Source organism: Ursus maritimus, unplaced genomic scaffold, assembly GCF_017311325.1.
Source record: "Ursus maritimus isolate PB19 unplaced genomic scaffold, ASM1731132v1 scaffold_4, whole genome shotgun sequence".
In the NCBI taxonomy this organism is placed as follows: domain Eukaryota; kingdom Metazoa; phylum Chordata; class Mammalia; order Carnivora; family Ursidae; genus Ursus; species Ursus maritimus.
This window is the reverse complement of record NW_024426552.1, coordinates 44019903-44037722: the sequence shown is the minus strand read 5'-3', so window position 1 is coordinate 44037722 and position 17820 is coordinate 44019903. Positions and strand designations below refer to the sequence as shown.

The 17820-nt window shown below is 38.8% G+C and overlaps 1 protein-coding gene and 1 pseudogene across 1 annotated transcript; both read right to left on the bottom strand.

Moving 5' to 3' along the window:
• Positions 1-1013: 1013 nt before the first annotated feature.
• On the bottom strand, positions 1014-1942 carry LOC103662039 (annotated as a pseudogene).
• An 8625-nt stretch (positions 1943-10567) lies between these two features.
• LOC103662038 (olfactory receptor 5H2-like) lies at positions 10568-11515 on the bottom strand. The gene has a single exon (XM_008689691.2). It carries the CDS (start codon positions 11495-11497, stop codon positions 10568-10570), a length of 930 nt encoding a protein of 309 aa, XP_008687913.1. The 5' UTR covers positions 11498-11515.
• Positions 11516-17820: the final 6305 nt, after the last annotated feature.

The window sequence follows — 17820 nt, the reverse complement described above, 5'->3', positions numbered from 1 at the left end:
TTTCCTTCCTATTCAGTCACTTTTGTCCATGTCCACCCCAACTTAAGTCCTCAGTTGAATCCGTTTGCTTTCTTTATCAGTGAAGTTTTCCAGATTGCCGAACAACACACAAACACACCTTAAAAAGTGCTATAGAAGTCATCATAGTTAGAAGCAACTTGCCTCTGCCTTTCTCCAAGAAGCACACTAGTCTAAGAGCATCTCGTTCAGCTTGACCCTTTCTTCACTGTCTTAAATGACATTGTCTTTCTTCCCTCATTGCTCCCATTTCTGTTTATTTCCCTCTGTGATATCAGAGTTGAATCCCCACAAGAGGTAAAATTCACCATGACCCAAATAAAGTAGAAAGAAAAACCTTTAAATGGCTAACAGAATATCTGGAATTTGCCTCTGTTCACTCAAACACGAATCTGCCTCCACTATCCACTTCAATGTAACATGGGTCTGGGCTATACAGCTGTATATATATCAGTCATCATAATCAAATTCTGTTCAGAGGCACTATGCTGTTTTAGTACTTAATGCATTTATAAACTCACACCAGAGAACAGACAAGCCTCTAAACTGTTTTCATTTTTTTTCTGCTTTAATTATTGAAGTTTGATATGAAAACGATTAAAATTGTGTGTGAGCGCCTGGGTGGCTCACTCACTAAGCGTCTGCCTTCAGCTCAGGTCCTGATCCCAGGGTCCTGGGATTGAGCCCCACATCAGACTCCCTGCTTGGTGGGAAACCTGATTCTCCCTCTCCCACTCCCCCTGCTTGTGTTCCCTCTCCGCTGTATCTCTCTCTAAAGTAAATAAATAAAAACTTTTTTAAAATACTAAAATTTCTTGTGTGATTTGATTAATAATAACAATTATTTTAAGATTATTAGGTTCTCCATCTTAGTCATTGAAAGACTAGGGCAATTATAACTGCAAAAAATTTTTGATTACTACTCAAAACATAGCAACATTATTGTGCACAATTTTGTCATTTTAGTGAATGGGGAATAGATACTAGTATGAAATCTAAACATTTCTCTTTAACATTTTTCTCAGTGAATCTATAACTTTCTCATTTCTCAGGCTGTAGATCATTGGATTTAAGAAAGGAATTATGACAGTGTAAAATAGAGAGTCCATCGTATCTTGATCATCTGCCTGTGCAGAGCCAGGGCGCACATACATGAAGAGAAGGGAACCATAGTACAGAGAGACAGATAAGAGATGGGCTCCACAGATGGAGAAGGCTTTCCTTATGCCTTGTAGAGACTTCTTTTTTAAGATTGTAAAGAGAACTAGTGTGTAAGAGACAAGAACAGTCAAAATGGTAAATACTTGTATTGACCCAGAGAAAATAAATAGTATCAGAATGTTAATAGAAGGGTCAGTACAAGAAATCCTAAACAGTGGTATCATGTCACAGTAAAAGTGATGTACTATGATGGAATTGCAGAAGGTTAATCTGAATAATAAAGAACCATGAATTATGGCATGAAGAAGGCCACCTAAAAATGACAAAACTAACAGACGGATGCACAGTGTTTTGGACATAATGACTGGATAAAGTAATGGTTTGCATATGGCTACATCCGATCATATGCCATTGTTGCCAACAGAAAACATTCTGTGGTCGCACAGATTGCAAAGGAAAAAAATTGTATCATGCATTCAGAGAAAGAGATCATCTTGCTCTTGGCAAAGAAGTTGACCAACATCTTGGGGGATACCGTGGATGATAACCAAGCATCCACAAATGCCAGACTCCCAAGGAATAAGTACATGGGGATGTGGAGGTGAGGGTCATTGCAGATGAGAGCAATGAGACCAAGGTTCCCCACCATGGTGATGAGATACATAACCAAGAACACCAGGAACAAGGGAATTTGCCACTCTGGTTGATATGTGAGTCCCGAGAGAACAAAGGCTTCCAGCTCTGTTGTATTTTTAGTTTCCATATTCTTAATAGATGAACTCTGAAATTAAATGTGGTTAATGTAAAAAGAACATTCATTAAACATTTATAGAAGACAATTCGGTGACAGTAACTGAAATAAATTCATACACTAGCGGGAAGGAACTTTAAATTTATTTACTCTAAATGGCAACTATTTGGGGGAATTGTTATATTGGAAAAATACAACTACTTAAGTTCAAAATATGTGCAGAATAAACAGATTAAGAAGACAAGAAAAACATTCTGAACATGAGCAAATCTTTGGGGTAACTACTGTATGAGGTAGACAAATTCTGTGTGCAGGACATTGATGCAGCATCAAGAGTAAGATGGCAGAAGAGCCTGAATTATAAAGTGAGACAATGCCAAGTGAAATCTTCAATTTTATCCTTCAAACAATAGGCTGGGATGGAAAGCTTTAAGAAAGGGAGTGGCATCCTCACATATTTCTTAAATTAAATGTTTGGTTGTAGCAAATAGGCTGAAGGGGGGCAGGGAAACTAGAGGAAAGGACACCAATCAGGAAGTTGTTATTGTTGTCCAATGATTCCCAAACCAAATTATACACCAAGATTGTCAAGGAGAGTTGTACAAAATACAGATTTTGTGATATTACTATAGAAATTGATTTGGTAGGTCATGAATTGGTTGTAATGATATGCATTTAATAAATGCTCCCTAGTTGATTAAACAGCATGTGAAGTTCTTAGCCTGTGTGTAATATGACATTGGGAGTAATGAGGGGGACATAGAGGTAGCTCAAAGTAAACCAGAATGTACCGTGACTAGGACTCTGTGACATATTAGATATGAAGGGATGTAGTCAGTGAAGGAAAAAGAGGACACTTGGTTCCTGGATAGATGGTCATGAAAAGTTGAGATTGAAGGCACAGGTGTGGTGGCCAGTTTTTGCAAGGAGCATTCTAGGAACATCTGGGTGAAATGTATTCAGCAGTATGATTCTATAAGAGCTTAATACAAATGATGACTTGGGAGCCATTAGGGTGACTAAAAGCATAGTTATATAGGATTCATCATTGAAGAGTGTTCATAAGGTAAAAAGTAGGACAAAGAAAGAAACTCGAAGAAGTTATAGTAAAGAGATTACAAAATTGATATACATCATGTATTCTTTGGATAATATCTGATCCTCTGTTCTACCACATGCGTCTTGGTGGCAGACAAAAGCTGTCATCCAGTCTAGAAGCCAAAAGTTCTAGAAACTGAGTTTCCTATCCCCTTGCACCTAGAAGAAGGGACTTGATTAGGTTTGCCAGTCAAACTCACATACATTGGATTTGGAATATGGGGAGAAGGAGAAAAGGGTCAGGGAAAAAAACAGAATTTTGGTTGCAAAATCAATCAAGGGAGGAACATCAAGAGCCTAGGAAATGTATCCTACACCCAAATGGTGCAGGCATTATCAGTGTGAGCTGTTGCATTCTGCATCTAGTAGCAACGACAGCAGCTCTTATCCAGCTAGATAGACTAAGGATATGATTTTGGCTGTTTGACATGCTGGCTTTCTTGCCTTGTGCTCCTGCCCATTTCTCCACTGGGTTTCTCCAACTCGCCTAGCATTTCTACATTAAAGAAAATTTCCATTCAATTAACCCATCTCCTCTTGCAACCAAGATCTCTGGCTTACACAAAAGCTGAAAAGGAAAGACCAGAAGGACACTGAGCAGAGTGATCAGAGAGCATGGAGGTATTAGAATGCTTAGTGTAGCAAAATTAGAGAAAAACACTCAAGAAGGACAAAGTGAAATACAGTGCCAAAAGTGAATTAAGTGCTCTGGTGGAATAAGGAGTGATCAGCGATGGTTAAGTGTGAGAATGAAGAGATTCATAGTAGCTTTCATGAGAGCAGTTTCCATTTTCTGATAGAGTTGAGGTAAGAGAGTAATAAGAGGTTAATGGGACATAAGGGGCACTACAGGGAAGAGATTGAAATAGGGTGCTCTGAGGAATGTGGGGTCAGACGGCGATCATCTGCTGCCCTCTGAGTATCCATAGTGTATTCATAGATGCATAGGGATAGGAAAGTCCAGGACCTGAAGAGAGAGAGAGGATGTATCAGAGAAAGTCTGAAGATGAAACAGGAGGGAAAGCTCAGAGATTGGAGGTAAATGTTTGTCTTCATTCTGGTGTTCATTAAAAGTTGTCAAAACTGGGTATCATTTCTTTTACTTTCATTCCAAATTCCAACCTTATTTTTCTATGGAAAATGTGTATGAAATAGAGACTGTCATTTTAGTTTTAGGCTAGAAACTCTGTGTTGTTCACAAATATACTAGCACTGCTGAAAGTTCTTTTGGTATTTAAGAGTTGCTTTTTCTTTGTTTTTACAGTAGTTAGAACTGAGTTTCTCTGGCTATTCCCATTTTACTTGAGAGCCCTTTCCTCCCCACCAAGTTTTAGCAGAATAACATTGAGCCAAAGATTAGAACCTAATCCAGGCAATATAAATAACCTTTGCCAATAATTGCAATTTGTAAATGTATATTTATTTGGAATGGGTTTCTTTCTGATCCCAAACTTTGAAATAATTGAAAATTCAAGTTCCATCAGTGGGTATTTATTAAGTCAGAAAATTTAAAGAACTGGCAGGACATTTTCTACATTTCCCCTCCTGTGTATATGTATAAAATACTCAATGACATTATTATCAGAAGTGGGTGAAAGGATATACAGGTGAAGAGTTTAGTGATTTAACTTAAAAGCTTAATCAGAGAATGTGGTTAATGAAATGGGATAAACATTTTTAACAGAATCCTCAGAAAGATTTCTTACATAGGAAACATTATGACCTAAATCCTTAAACCCATTTTTAAAGTTCACAAAGTTATCCTATCGAGTCATTATAATTTTGCCAGCCAGATAATTAAATATGATTAAAGAGTGCAACTTAGTCTTAGAGCCATTTTGCTTACCCAAATTTTACTCACAATAGCAAAATAGTATTAGATTATTCACTATGTGTTTTCTTTTCTTGTTCATTTCAACTGTTTATTTAAATTCTAGTTGGTTAACATAGAGTATAATACTAGTCGTTTTCCACTTTCAACCTGCCTTTTGGTCATCTTATAAACCAATTTGAAATTATTTATGAACGTAACAGTATTTTTACCTTCCTATAAAAAATAATGAGCATTACATAAATCAATCTCTTACCAATATCTGTTAGACACTGTGGAGATATTTTCAGGGTTAGGCTTTCTCAAGTGGAAAAAATAGAGTTGCACCAGCATGACAGTAGCACAGGCAGCAGCTCCTTGCACACTGATTCATTTTGGAGGCTTCATTTACCACACTCAGCAAAACATTGTTTGTATAAATCTGCTGTGAACGCAAGAGCCAACCAACTGTACATCTGTGTGCTTTTGCCAGAAGAGGAAGGAAGGAAGAGCTAAAATTCCCCTAACAGCACCCAAGGGTTCCCTTCAGAACAAAAAAAGATGTTCTTCTGGGCATTGCAGCTTTGAATCTGTGTGAGAAGTCCAGGAGTCCCATCGGGCATTACAGCCTGCGAGATCATAAACATCATGTCGTGTACACAGTTCTACTTGCAACACTTGAAATTGCACCCTATGTTGCTGTTTTCCATCACAAATGACAATTCTGGCATTTTATGCGAATCAGTTTATCTATAAAATAGGTGTTGCTCTGAGAGCTTTGATAAATATGTTCTTGTCTGAGCTAATCATACATGATTTTATTGAGGCCAGAGTTCTAGATTCCTTTCAGGAACCAACCCCAAGAAAAGCTGTTCTCCTCCCTCATGCAAACTGCAGCTTCTTTTGCACACGTAGACATGAGTCCACACTTGAAGCTGAAATCTGATTCAAAATCTTAGTAGGCAAAGGTCAGGAAAGGTGCAAAGGGAAACAAAGACTAAGCACCACAGGGAGAGTGGCCAAGCTCAGTGCTTCTCACATGTTAATGCCTTTGAATATCCTAGAGAGAGATCTTGTTAAAATGCAGATCCTGTTTTTTGGGAAGTTTTTGAACAGTGCTTCAATCTCTTCATAATTAGTCTATTTAAAAAACAAGAGTCCAGGACCTGACAGATTCCCCAGGGAATTCTACCAAACATTCAAAGAAGAAATAATACCTATTCTCCTGAAGCTCTTTCAAAAAATTGAAACAGAAGGAAAACTACAAAACTCATTCTATGAGGCCACTATTACCTTGATCCCCAAACCAGTTAAAGACCCCATAAAAAGGAGAATTACAGACTGATTTCCCTGATGAATATGCACACAAAAATTCTCAACAAGATCCTAGCTAATAGGATCCCACAGTACATTAAAAGGATTATCCATCATAACCAAGTGGGATTCATCCCTGTGATGCAAGGGTGGTTCAACATTCGCAAATCTATCAGTGTGATAGATCATATCAACAAGAAAAGAGTCAAGAACCATATGAGCCTCTCAACTGATGCAGAAAAAGCATTTTTTTCAAAATCCTAGATGCAAAATACAGCACTCTTTCCTGATTAAAACACTTCAGAGTGTAGGTATAGAGGGTACATTCCTCAATCTCATACAAACCATCTATGAATAGCCTACAGCAAATATCATTCTCAATGGGGAAAAGCTGGAAGCCTTTCCCTTAAAATCAGGAACACGACAAGGATGCCCACTCTCGCCACTATTATTCAACATAGTACTAGAAGTCCTTGAAACAGAAATCAGAAAACAAAAAAGGATAAAAGGTATCCAAATCGGAAAAGAAGAAGCCAAAGTCTCTTCACAGATGACATGATACTCTATATGAAAAACCCAAAAGAATCCACCCCCAAACTACTAGAAGTTATAGAGCAATTCAGTAATGTGGAGGGATACAAAATCAATGCTCAGAAATCAGTTGCATTTCTCTACACGAACAATGAGACTGAAGAAAGACAAATTAGGGAATCCATTCCATTTACAACAGCACCAAAAATCATACGTTATCTTGGAATTAACTTAACCAGAGACGTAAAGGATCTATATTCTAGAAACTACAAATCACTCTTGAAAGACATTGAAGAAGACACAAAAAGATGGAAAAATATCCCATGCTCATGGTTCGGAAGAATTAACATACTTAAAATGTGCATGCTACCCAAAGCAATCTTCACTTTCAATGCTATCCCGATCAAAATACCAATGACATTTTTCAAAGAACTGGAACAAATATCCCTTAAATTTGTGTGGAACCAGAAAAGGCCCCGAATCGCCAAGGAATTGTTGAAAAGGAAAAACAAAGCTGGGGGCATCACATTGCCGGATTTCAAGCTATACTACAAAGCTGTGATCACAAAGACAGCATGGTACAGGCACAAAAACATACACATAGACCAATGGAACAGAATAGAGAACCCAGAAATGGACCCTCGGCTCTTTGGGCAACTAATCTTTGACAAAGCAGGAAAAAACATCCAGTGGGAAAAAGACAGTCTCTTCAATAAATGGTGCTGGGAAAATTGGACACCTACATGCAAAGGAATGAAACTTGACCACTCTTTCACACCATACACAAGATAAACTCCAAATGGATGAAAGACCTCGATGTGAGAAAGGAATCCATCAAAATCCTAGAGGAGAACATAGGCAGCAACGTCCTTGACATCGGCTACAACAACATTTTTCATGACACATCTCCAAAGACAAGAGAAACAAACGATAAAATGAACTTGTGGAACTTCATCAAGATAAAAATCTTCTGCACAGCCAAGGAAACAGTCCAAAAAACTAAGAAGCAGCCCACGGAATGGGAGAAGTTATTTGCAAATGACACTACAGATAAAAGACTGGTATCCAAAATCTACAAAGAACTTCTCAAACTCAATACACGGGAAACAAATAATCAAATCAAAAATGGGCAGAATATATGAACAGACACTTTTCCAATGAAGACATACAAATGGCTGACAGATACATGAAAAAATGTTCAAAATCATTAGCCATCAGGGAAATTCAAATCAAAACTACACTGAGATACCACTTTATGCCAGTTAGAATGGCAAAAATTGACAAGGCAGGAAACAACAAATGTTGGAGAGGATGCGGAGAAAGGGGATCCCTGCTACATTGTTGGTGGGAATGCAAGTTGGTACAGCCACTCTGGAAAACAGTGTGGAGGTCCCTTAAAAAATTAAAAATTGAGTTACTCTATGATCCAGCCATTGCACTACTGGGTATTTACCCCAAAGATACAGATGTAGTGAAGAGAAGGGCCATATGCACCCCAATGTTCATAGCAGCTTTGTCCACAATAGCTAAATTGTGGAAGGAGCCGAGATGTCCTTCAACAGATGACTGGATTAAGAAGTTGTGGTCAATATATTCAATGGAATATTACTCAGCCATCAAAAAGAACAATTTCTCAACATTTGCAGCAACATGGACGGGACTGGAGGAGATAATGCTAAGCGAAATAAGTCAAGCAGAGAAAGACAATTATCATATGGTTTCACTCATTTATGGAACATAAGAAGTATGAAGATCGGTAGGAGAAGAAAGGGAAGAAGAAAGGGGGGTGAACAGAAGGGGGAATGAACCATGACAGACTATGGACTCTGGGAAACAAACTGAGGGCTTCACAGGGGAGGGTGGTGGGAGAATGGGATAGGCTGGTGATAGGTATTAAGGAGGGCACCTATTGCATGGTGCACTAGGGTGTTATAACAAGTAATGAATCATGGAACTTTACATCTAAAACTAGGGATGTACTGTATGGTGACTAACGTAATATAATAAAAAATTATTAATAAAAAAATGCAGATTCTTGTCAGTAGATCTTGGTGGGGCCAAGGGTCTTCATTTCTAACATGGTGATTGCTGCCTGTGGAGATGTGTCATCCACAAGACCTTTGTTGTTGGAGGGCCTAAATTATCAGAGAGCCCAGATCACAGGAGAAGCATGGCATTGTGAAAGAAGCTGCCATGTTAGGAGAGAAGCAGGCAAAAGCCAGTTGGGGTCAGGGAGGCCAGCATATATGTATCACAAGGGACCTTGGAGGCTGGGTGAGGGGTTTTATTCTTTACCTTAACATAATGCAAAACTATTGAGGGATTTAAAACTGGGTTCAGATTTGTTTCTTGTTCATTAACAGAGGAAGTTGCCAATGAACATTCATTCAGAAAAACAAAACTTAATTTACTTTTTTATGACAACTTGATATGATATCTTTAAAAAAATTAACCTCCAGTTGCATCATGACTAGCCAGATAGGCAGGGAAAAGAGAGGTATTTTTTGATACATTTATTAATCCATTTTCCTGGATTTCCAGCATTCTTTAGAATGTTCATAGTGAAAGAGAAAGTGAAGAAAAAATAACATAGATAAAAGAGGGTTCACTGTGGATATTCTGCAAAAGGGTTGAGTAAGCAGCATGATGTGCAGAGGTAGCTTTTTTTAAAAACTGATTTTATTTATTTATTTGTGAGGGAGAGAGAATCCCAAGCCAAATCTGCATTGAGCCGGCCAGGGCTCCATCCCATGACCCTGAGATCATGACACGAGGTGAAATAAGAGTTAGAGGCTTATCTGACTGAGCCACCCATGTGCCCCTAGAGGTAGCATTTTTTTTAATTTTTTTTTATTATATTATGTTAGTCACCATACAGTACATCCCTAGTTTTTGATGTAAACTTCCATGATTCATTACTTGCATATAACACCCAGTGCACCATGCAATATGTAAATAATGTTGCCATTAAATCGGGTTGCATTTCAATAAGCTACATATTATTGATTTCTTAATCTTTTAGGCTTAATTGTTTTTACTTCTCACAATATTGAGAACACTTCCTTCCTCTTCAGTCACTTTTGTCCATGTCCACCCCAACTTAAGTCCTCAGTTGAATCTGTTAGCTTTCTTTATTAGTGAAGTTTTCCAGATTGCTCAGCAACATACAAACACAGCTAGAAAAGGTCTATAGAAGGCATCATACACAGAGAGAGGCAACTTGCCTCTGCCTTCCTCTAGAAGCACACCAAGCTAAGAGCATCTCTTACAGTTTGGCCCTGTCTTCATCGTCTTAAAACCCTTGTCATTTTCTTCCCTCATTGCTCCCATTCCTTTTTATCTCTCTCTGTGATAGCGGAGTTGAATCCCCGCAAGAGGTAAAATTTGCCATGCCCCAAATAAAGTAGAAAGAAAAATCTTTTGATGGCTAGCAAAATATCTGGAATTTGCCTCTATTCACTCAAATACAAATCTGCCCCCACTATCCAGTTAAATGTAACATGGGTCTTGGCTATACAGCTGTACAAGTATCAAAGATATCACAGTCAAATTCTGTTCAGAGGCAGTATCCTCTTTTGGTATTAAAGCATTTATAAAGTCACACAAAAAAAGAGATAAGCATGAGAAATGTTTTCATTTTTATTTTTCCTTCTGTTTTAATTATTTAAGTATGATATGAACACTTGATTAAAATTCCTTGTGTACTTTTGATTAATATACAAAAATATTTTAAGGATATTATTAGGTTCTCCCCCCTTAAGTCATTTAAAGACGAGGACATTTATAACTGCAAAAGGATTCTGAATATTAGTCAAGAGATAGCAACAACTAATCTGCAAAGTTTGATCATTTTAATGAACGGAGAATAGATATTAGTCCAAGATCTAAGCATTTCTCTTTAACATTTTTCTCAGTGAATCTATGACTTTCTTATTTCTCAGGCTGTAGATCATTGGATTTAAGAAAGGAATTATGACAGTGTAAAATAGAGAGTTCATCATATCTTGATCATCTGCCTGTGCAGAGCCAGGGCGCACATACATGAAGAGAAGGGGGCCATAGTATAGAGACACAGATAAGAGATGGGCTCCACAGGTGGAGAAGGCTTTCCTTATGCCTTGTAGAGACTTCTTTTTTAAGACTGTAAAAAGAACTAATGTGTAAGAAATAACAACAATCAGAATAGTGAGCATCTGAATTGACCCAGAAAAAATAAATACTATGAGGATATTAATAGAAGGATCAGTACAAGATATTTTGAATAATAGCATTACATCACAGTAAAAGAGATGTATTAGGTTAGTATTACAGAAGGTTAATCTGAATAAAAAACCTACATGAATTAAGGCATGAAGAAAGCCACCTACAAATGATGCAACTAGCAGCTGCATGGATAGTCTATTGGTCATAATGACTGGATAAAGTAAAGGCATACATATGGCCACATAGCGATCATATGCCATTGTTGCCAGCAGAAAACATTCTGTGGTTGCACTGAATGCAAAGGAAAAAAATTGTATCATGCATTCAGAGAGAGAGATCATCTTATTCTTGGAAAAGAAATTGACCAGCATCTTGGGGGTCACTGTGGATGATATCCAAGCATCCACACATGCCAGACTCCCAAGGAATAAGTACATGGGGATGTGAAGGTGGGGGTCATTGCAGATGAGAGCAATCAGACCAAGGTTCCCCACCATGGTGATGAGATACATAACCAAGAACACCAGGAACAAGGGAATTTGCCACTCTGGTTGATATGTGAGTCCCGAGAGAACAAATTCTTCCAGCTCTGTTGTATTTTTAGTTTCCATTTTCTTAATAGATGACCTCTGAAATTAAATGTGGCAACTGTAAAAAGAACATTCATTAAATATATAAAAGACAATTCGGTGAAGGTAACTGAAATAAAACCATACACTAGACTGAAGGAACTTTAATTTTATTTACTCTAACATGGCAACTATTTGGGGGAATTGTTCTATTGGAAAAATACAACTACGTAAGTTCAAAATATGTGCAGAATAAACAGATTAAGAAGACAAGAAAAACATTCTGAACATGAGCAAATCTTTGGGGTAACTATTGCATGAGGTAGACAAATTCTGTGTGCAGGACATTGATGCAGCATCAAGAGTAAGATGGCAGAAGAGCCTGAGCTATAAAGTGAGACAATGCCAAGTGAAACATCTTCAACTTTGTCCTTCAAACAATAGGCTGGGATGGAAAACTTTTAAGAAAGGGAGCGGCAACCTCAGATATTTATTTTATTTTTTTTAAGATTTTATTTATTTATTCAACAGAGATAGAGACAGCCAGCGAGAGAGGGAACACAGGCAGAGGGAGTGGGAGAGGAAGAAGCAGGCTTCCAGCGGAGGAGCCTGACGTGGGGCTCGATCCCAGAACGCCAGGATCACGCCCTGAGCCGAAGGCAGACGCTTAACGACTGAGCCATCCAGGCGCCCCAACCTCAGATATTTATTAAATTAAATGTTTGGTTGTAGAAAATAGCCTGAAGGGGGCCGGGAAACTAGAGGAAAGGACACCAATCAGGAAGCTATTATAATTGTCCAGTGATACCCAAACCAAATTATACATCAAAATTGTCTAGGAGAGTTTTTGTACAAAATACAGATTTGGAGATATTACAATAGAAATTGATTTGGTAGGTCATAAATTGGTTGTAATAATACGCATTTTATAAATGCTCCCCAGTTGATTAAACAGCATGTGATGTTCTTACATGGTGAGTGATATGACATTGGGAGTAATGAGGAGGACATAGAGGTAGCTCAAAGTAAACCAGAATGTACAGTGACTAGGACACAAAAACATTTTAGATGTGACAGGGGTGGTCAGTTAAGGAAAAAGAAACACTTGGTTCCTTGGTAGATAGTCATCAAAAGTTGAGATTGAGGACACAGGTGTGGTGGCCAGTTTTTACAAGCAGCATTCTGAGAACATCCAGGGGAAATGTGCTCAGCAGTATAGTTCTATAAGAGCTTAATACAAATGATGACTTGGGAGTTATTGTGGTTACTAAAGGTTTAGTTTTCTATAATCCATCTATTGAAGAGTGTGCATAAGATAAAAAGAAGGAGGACATGGAAAGAAAATTAAGGAAGCTATTTTAGAGACATTACAAAATGCATATACACCATATATTTGTTGGATAAATCTGATCCTCTATTCTACCACATCAGTCTTTGTGGCAGAAAGAAGTTGTCATCCATTCAGAAGCCAAAAGTTCTAGAAAGTGACTTTCCCATCCCCTTGCACCTAGAATGAGGGGACTTGATTTAGGTTTGCCAGTCAACCTTACCTACACTGGGTTTGAAATATGAAGAGAAGGAGACAAAGTGTCAGGGGAAAAAAAGAGAATTTTGGTTGAAAACAGACAATACAAAATGTATCTTACACCCAAAATAATGGCATTATCAGTGTGAGCTCTTACATTCTGCATCCAGCAGCAAAGACAGCAGCTCTTCTCCAGCTAGATAGACTAGGGACAAGATTTTGGCTGTCTGACACACGGGCTTTCCTGCGTTGTGCTTCTGCCCGTTTCTCTGGTGGGTTTCTCCAACTCCCCTAGCATTTCTATGTTAAAGCCAATTTCCATTCAATTAACCCATCTTCTCTACAACCAAGAGCTCTGGCTTACACAAAAGCTGAGAAGGAAAGACCAATAAGAACACTGAGCAGAGTGATCAGAGAAGCATGAAGGAGTTGGAAAGCTTAGTGTTGCGGAATTAAAGAGAGAGGTAAAAAGAAACAACACTCCAGAAGGACGAAGAGAAGTACAGTGTCAAAATGAACTAAGAGCTCTGGTGGAATAAGGAGTGATCAGTGATGGTAAGTGTGGGAATGAAGAGATTCACAGTGGCTTTCACGAGAGCAGTTGCCATGTTCCCATAGAGTTGAGGTCAGAGAGTAAGGAGAGGTGGATGGGACACAAGGGGCACTACAGTGAAGAGATGAAATAGGGTGCTCTGAGGAGTGTGGGGTCAGACGGTGATCATCTGCTGCCCTCTGAGGATCCATAGTGTATTCATAGATGCATAGGGATAGGGAAGGCCTGGCCGTGAAGAGAGAGAGAGGACGTACCAGAGAAAGGCTGAAGATGAAACAGGAGGGAAAGCTCAGAGACTGGGGGTAAATGTTTGTCTTCATTCTGGTGTTCACTAAAAGTTGCCAGTACTGGGTATCGTTTCTTTTTCCTTCATTCCAAATTCCAACCTTATTTTTCTATGGAAAATGTGTATGAAATAGAGACTGTCATTTTAATTTTAGGCTAGAAACTTTGTATTGTTCACAAATATACTAGCACTGCTGAAAGTTCTTTCCATATTAAAAATCACTTTATCTTTGTTTTTGCAGTAATTAGAACTGAGTTTCTCTAGCTATTCCCATTTTACTTGAGAGCCCTTTCCTCCCCACCAGGTTTTTAGCAGAATAACATTGAGCCAAAGACTGGAACCTAATCCAGGCAATATAAATAAACTTCGCCATTAATTACATTTATAAATGTATATTTATTTGGAATGGGTTTCCTTCCATGCAATCACAAACTGCTAAATCATTGAAAATGTTCAAGTTCAGTCTGTGGGCATTTAAGTCAGTAACTAAAAAGAAAACTAGAGGGACATTTTCTGCATTTTCCCTCCTATATATATTTATAGCTTAAACAAAGAATGTGGTTAATTAAATGGGATAAACTTTTTAACAGAATCATCAGAAAAATTTCTTATATAGGATACATTACGACGTAAATCCTTAAACCCATTTTTATTTTTCTAATTTTTTTAATAACTTTTTATTACATTATGTTAGTCACCATACAGTATGTCCCTAGTTTTTGATGTAAAGTTCCATGATTCATTACTTGCATATAACACCCAGTGCACCATGCAATACGTGCCCTCCTTAATACCCATCACTAGCCTATCCCATTTTTAAATTGTCTAATGTTGTACTTCACGAAACTTATCCTATCGAGTTGTTATAATTTTGCCAGCCAGATAATTAAATATGATTAAAGGGTGCAACTTAGTCTTAGAGCCATTTTGCTTACCCAAATTTTACTCACAATAGAAAAATAGTATTAGATTATTCACTATGTGTTTTCTTTTCTTGTTCGTTTCAACTGTTTATTTAAATTCTAGTTAGTTAACATAGAGAATAATACCAGTGGTTTTCCACTTTCAACCTGCTATTTGGTCATCTTATAAACCAAATAGAAATTATTTATGAACGTAACAGTATTTTTACTTTCCTATAAAAAATAATGAGCATTACATAAATCAATCTCTTACCAATATCTGTTAAGACATTGTGGAGATTCTTTCATGGTTAGGCTTTCTCAAGTGGAAAAAATAGAGTTGCACCAGCATGACAGTAGCACAGGCAGCAGCTCCTTGCACACTGATTCATTTTGGAGGCTTGATTTACCACACTCAGCAAAATGTTGTTTGTATAAATCCGCTGTGAACGTGAGTCAACCAATTGTAAAACTGTGTGCTTTTGCCTGAAAAGGAAGGTATGAAGAGCTAAAATTCCCTTAATAGCACCCAAGGGTTCCCTTTAGGACAACACTAAAGCTGTTCTGGGCATTTCAGCTTTGAACCTGTGTGAGAAGTCCAGGAGTCCCATCGGGCATTACACCTGCGAGATCATAAACATCATGTCGTGTATACAGCTCTAGGTGCAACTCTTAGATTGCGCTTTATGTCACTGCTTTGACCACAGTGACACTTCTGGCATGTTTCTGAAAATCCGTTTATCTATAAAATAGGTGTTGCTCTGAGAGCTTTGATTAATAAGTTCTTGTCTTGGATAATCATACATGATTTTATTGAGGCCAGAGTTCTAGATTCCTTTCAGGAACCAACCCCAAGAAAAGTTGTTCTCCTCCCTCATGCAAACTGCAGCTCCCATTCCACACGTAGACGTGAGTCCACACTTGAAGCTAAAATCTGATGCAAAATCTTAGTAGGCAAAGGTCAGGGGAGGTGCAAAGAGAAACAAAGATAAAGCTCCACAGGGAGAGGGGCCATAGCTCAGTGATATAGGGCATGTCTACATTTCCCTTCTGAGGTGAGGATACATTGTTGCTTCTGGCCCCTCCTGCAAACAAAAAAGAGCCACAACACCTAGTGGCTTCCGGTGAATTCTGGACACAGAATCATCCTCATTTGGGTGTATTACACAGGCCCATTTGCCAAGTGACAAGATAAACCGCTAGTTTTGAGTGGGCTCAGGACAGGAAAAGGCTGTCGAACAAGTATAAATTGCTGTGCGTGGTGTTCCGCCAATTGCCACATGATTCAGCAGAGCCAATGGCGCTTGAGCAGCAGATCCAGTAGGGAGGCTTTGGAGCCTTTGGCAGGTCTCTGTACGGGAGCCACAGTGCAGGCTGTTAGAATTCTGGAGCACAGCCCTGCCATCCTCAGTAGATAACTACTCTAGTTTAAAGAAACAGCCATTGGCCTGCTACAGGCTGTTAGTTTAAGACTGACTGCTTAACCTTGGGCCACTAACTGAACATGCAACCATACAAGCTGGACGTTGTTTGATCCACCAAGACATTAAGTTGGGCATTCACGGGAGCACTCCACCGTGAAATGAAATGAAACTGCTCTATGCATGTAGGAGCCAGAGCAGGCTCTGAAGGCACAAGCAGTTGCATGAGGAAGTGGCCTAAATGGTCATGGTCCCTATTCGTGCTACACTGGCCTCTCTCTCCCAGCCTGCACCTATAGTCTCATGGGGAATTCTTTATGAGCAGTTGACAGAGGGGAATAAAAATGGGGTCCTGGTGTATAGATGGTTCTGCACAAAATGCAAACATCATCCAAACATGGACAGCTGCAGCACTACGACCACTCTCTGTGATATTCCTGTACCTCAGAGGTGACTGGAAATCTTCCAAGTGGCAGAACTTGGAGCAGTGCACCTGGTTGTTCACTTTGGAAGGAGAAATGGCCAGATGTGTGATTATATTCCAGTGCGGGAGCTATGACTTATGGTTTGCTGGGTGATCAGGGACATTGAAGGCATATTACTAGGAAATTGAAGACAAGGAAATTTGTGGAAGAGGTATGTAAACATATCTCTCCAAATGGGCAAAAATCATGAAGATATTTGTGTCTCATAAGAACTATCATCAAAGGGTGACCTCAGCAGAGAAGGATTGAAAAAATCAAGTTGATGGAATGAGCTATTTTTGGACAATCGTCAGCTTCTCTCTTCAGACATTTCTTTCATCATCCAGTGGGTTCATGAACAAAATGATGGAGTGTCCGGGAAGGAAGTCATGCATGTGTTCACATCATGGACTTCATTTACTAAGGCCACCTTGTCTCCTCAGCCATTGCTGAGTGCTCTGTCAGCCAGGAACTGAGATAACATTGAGTCTCTTACATATCATCATTTATTAGAATGATCAGCTTGCTACCTGGTGGCAGGTTGACTACATTGGAATGTTTCCATTGTAAAAAGTGAAGTGGTTTTTTTCTCCTACTGGAATAGCCACCCGTTCTGTATATAGATTTACCTTACTTGCATTCATTGATTCTACCAAAACCATCATCTTGGAATTAACAGATTTCCTTATCCATTGTCCAAGATCATAGTATTTCGCACAACATTGCTTCTGACCAAGGCATTTACTGCACTGCCAAATAAGTACCACAATGGGCCCATGATCATAAAATTCACTAGTCTTTTCCTATTCACTACCATTCTGAAGGAACTTCTTTGATAGAATGGTGAAATAGCCACTCTGGAGACTCATTTATAGCATAACTAGATGGTGATACCTGACAGCGTTAGAATATCTCCAAAAGGCTGTATATTTTCTGAGTCGGCATTCACTGTATGGGACTGATTCAGTGGTACCTCTCACTCTTACCCCTAGGAACCCACTAGCATGCTTTTTTGGTCCCACCAGCATAATTTTTACTTCATGTTCTGCTGATCTTATGTTCTGGTGGCCTAGAGTTCTTGGAGCCAGAAGGAGGAATGCTGTCATCAGGACACACAACAGTGATCATTTTATTGGAGATTAAGACTGCCATAGTTTCTCTGGGATCTACATTCCTTTGAGTGATCAGACAAAAAAGGGAGTTGCTGTGTTGGC

What these genes read in the sequence shown, in the direction of transcription:
- LOC103662038 (XM_008689691.2), bottom strand. Translation starts at nt 11,497, where the DNA reads ATGGAAACTAAAAATACAACAGAGCTGGAAGAATTTGTTCTCTCGGGA.